The sequence below is a fragment of the Populus alba genome, chromosome 4 (genome assembly GCF_005239225.2).
Source record: "Populus alba chromosome 4, ASM523922v2, whole genome shotgun sequence".
Lineage (NCBI taxonomy): Eukaryota > Viridiplantae > Streptophyta > Magnoliopsida > Malpighiales > Salicaceae > Populus > Populus alba.
Window position 1 is genome coordinate 3934018 of NC_133287.1, and position 3503 is coordinate 3937520.

At 39.7% G+C, this 3503-nt stretch overlaps 1 protein-coding gene across 1 annotated transcript; it reads left to right on the top strand.

Annotated features, from left to right (window-relative positions):
• Nucleotides 1–798: 798 nt before the first annotated feature.
• LOC118047286 (transcription factor TCP15) lies at nt 799–2534 on the top strand. The gene has a single exon (XM_035056529.2). The coding sequence runs from the start codon at nt 1081–1083 to the stop codon at nt 2266–2268; it is 1188 nt and encodes a 395-aa protein (XP_034912420.1). The 5' UTR covers nt 799–1080; the 3' UTR covers nt 2269–2534.
• Nucleotides 2535–3503: the final 969 nt, after the last annotated feature.

Below are 3503 nucleotides of genomic sequence, written 5' to 3' on the forward strand. Positions count from 1 at the left end.
ATTATACAGGCAAATAACATGTTAAAATCAATGTTTTTTTATACAAACTCAAATAATATTGGATACCATCTAAAAAAAGATTGGAGTTTCATGACAAGATGATGTGCTTGCTAGCTCAAACAATTACTTAATTTGCATACCTAAACCATTGAAATTAGATCTTCCCTGTTCACCACAAACAGCACAAAACAAAAGTTTCCATCAATACTCTCTTTCTTCCATACCTAAACCATTGAAATAATTGTAAGAAACATCTCTCTCGAACATTTTATGAAACATATTGCGTGCATAACTCACACCATTTTTACTATGCATATCAAAGAAAATATTAAATACTTTATTTTCAGGGAAGCAAGAACCCCAATTAATCACACAATTCATCCAAACTAGTCATTGTTGAATTAAAATAGGACAGTGATGGGTTGTAAATTGCACAATTATGCTATATTCCATGGTCAAATTTAATAGGAGTGGAGGGATGAAGGTGGTGAAAGCAAGGGCACAATTAATTTTTTTTTTTTATAAAAAAAAACATTCAAGGCCTTGAGGAAGCACTTCTCTGATCTATCATTAATTTAATGGCTAACTTACAATGTTGAAAGGCTGAGCCATATTTTTCTAAGGTCTGAAGATCGGGACTGATCTGTGAAGCAGATAACAGGTCGAGGCCTGATTTTTCCCCTATTTTGTTTTTTAAAGGGAAAATTAAAAGCTTGTCGACACATCAACAAAGCAAAATTTTTCTTTTTGTTAAAAAAAATTGCTTTTTAAAGCTTACCCCATATAATTCTCACTCATTATGTTTGTTGCTTAAAGCTCGTCCAGCTCTTCCTCCCTTATCCTCTCTCTAACATCAATTCTCAAGGGAGGGAATTCCAGGCACCCAAAAGAGAAACGAGAAACCAGAAAAAGGGTCTCTCTCTCTCTCTCTCTCTCTCTCTCTCTCTCCCCTCAACACAGTCTCCTATCCCCTACTCTAGTAAATATTTAATCTTTTTCTCATAGAAAATATAAACAGAAAGAAAGAAGGAAAAAAGCTAGCCTTTGGAGAAATTCCTACATATTAATTTTCATGCTATCATGGAGGGAGGTGATGATCAGCTCCACCACTACCACCACAAACACCGCCCAAACTTCCCATTCCAATTACTGGAAAAGAAAGAAGACGAGCCTTGCTCGTCCTCTTCTCCTTACCCTTCTCTTCCCATCTCCACCACCGAACCAAACAACGACAACAACAGCAACAAAACTAACACAAACCTCTCTACCTCTAATCTCCAAATTGTTTCTGCAGAACAATCGAAGAAACCCCCTCCAAAACGAACATCAACAAAGGACAGACACACCAAGGTGGATGGACGTGGCCGCAGAATTCGCATGCCAGCTCTCTGCGCTGCTAGGGTTTTCCAGCTCACTAAAGAACTTGGCCACAAATCAGACGGTGAAACCGTCGAGTGGTTACTTCAACAAGCAGAACCAGCTGTGATCGCTGCCACAGGCACCGGAACAATCCCTGCTAATTTCACTTCCCTTAACATATCCTTGCGTAGCTCAGGTTCAAGTATGTCAATTCCGTCTCAGCTAAGATCAGGGAGTTTTAGCCCAAACTTTTCACTGCAGCAACGTAGTCGCAGTTTGTTCCCTGGAATTGGGCTAGAGACCTCACAACCACCGACATTTTTAAGTTTCCAATCCAGTAACAATCTGAACGCAATGATGCAAGCAAAGCAAGAATTGCGAGACAATTCTTCACTGGAGTTATCAACGGAGACAGAAGAGAGTTTCAACAGGAAAAGAAGGCCCGAGCAAGATTTATCATCATCGCAACAGCATCAGATGGGAAGCTACCTGTTGCAATCCAGTAGTGGGGCAGTTCCAGCTAGTCATGGACAAATTCCAGCAAATTTTTGGATGCTGGCTAATTCCAATAATAATCAAGTCATGAGCGGAGATCCTATATGGACATTTCCTTCTGTTAATAACAGTGGTTTGTACAGGAGCACCATGTCTAGTGGGTTACATTTTATGAATTTTCCTGCTCCTGTTACCTTATTGCCTAGCCAGCAACTGGGGTCTACAAGTATTGGTGGGTCTGGTGCTGGTAATAGTGGGATGAGTGAATTAGGTCATTTGAATATGCTAGCTGGATTAAATCCCTACCGGGCATCCGGCATATCGGAATCACAGGCGAGCGGGTCTCACTCACATCATGGTGGCGGTGGTGGAGGAAGCGATGATCGGCATGATACAACAAGTCATCACTCATAGAGATGGGAAAAAAGCATCATCATGATCATCAACCCTCCACTTGTGTAGTTTTTATGTGTAGCACACGTGAGGTTTGATTGTTCTTGAAATATTGGAGTTTTGTTTTCCTTATCCTTGAATTATTATTCCAATATTTTTTTTTTTGTGTGTGATTAAAATGGGGTTTTAGCTAGGGTTTGTGGGACTTAAAGACAGTACTATTTTAAACAGGGTGTTGGGTTGGGTGGTGGTTTTAATAAAAGGCCTCATTTGGGTTTTTCATTTCACTTATTTATTACTCCTACAGAACATCTATCTCTCATCATCATTGTTTGTGCAATATCTTTTCTTTTTTCTTTAACTTTCTGGCCAAAGCTGCTGCTGCTGCTACCTGTAATACAATTCATGTGCTTTAATGGTGTTGGAGAAATTGACATTTACACACACTCTAATGTTGTTATGCTGTATGGATGGTAAGTCTCCCACGTAGATGACATACATTGAGTTCTCTCTTTCTCCTTCCTTTTTCTCTATAGAGATTGATGGTGAAAAGGCCTGGGTGAATTCAATTAAATAAATCACTTTAAAAGGTTTGTCAAAGCTGGCGAGAGAGATGAAATTGACCACATTGTTACTGCAATGCAATGTAGGGTTGCTTTTTCTCACATTCTGATTCCAAATCTCTGCCATGAATCTCAAGGTTTTACTGCATCAATGATTAAGATTTTTTTTCAGAGAGAAGGGGGAGGGACCCAGACCTTATCAGTTCCAGCTGTTGGCTCAGGTGGTGGGCCTAGATGCCGGTTATTGCCCGAACCAATGTACAATGTCACTGACAAAGAGGTGGATCATTCCTCTCTCTTTTTTTTATGGTAAGTTCTACAATGCCGCAGCCATCAAAACCTTGACGCGTGGTCCTTCGTTTTTTAAATCACACACAACATCAGGTTGCCGTTGCCAAATAGGTAAGCCATGGTTGAGTCCACCCACCAGCGGTGGTGCTCCCCATCTTGATGGCATGAATGCATGCCAGCCTTCCTGGCTTAATAATTACTGACTGGGCTTCCATGTGGTTGGAGACAATTCTACTACAACCTTAATTAATTATCTTTCAAACTAAAAAATATTTAAATAAATCATTTCCATTTCCAAATCTAATTCATAACCACTTTAAATCCATTGAATTTTCAAGATTTTGAATTGACAACCTATCATTCATACCCCAAAACCAAAAGTCTTGTAGTTAGGCCCTCAAC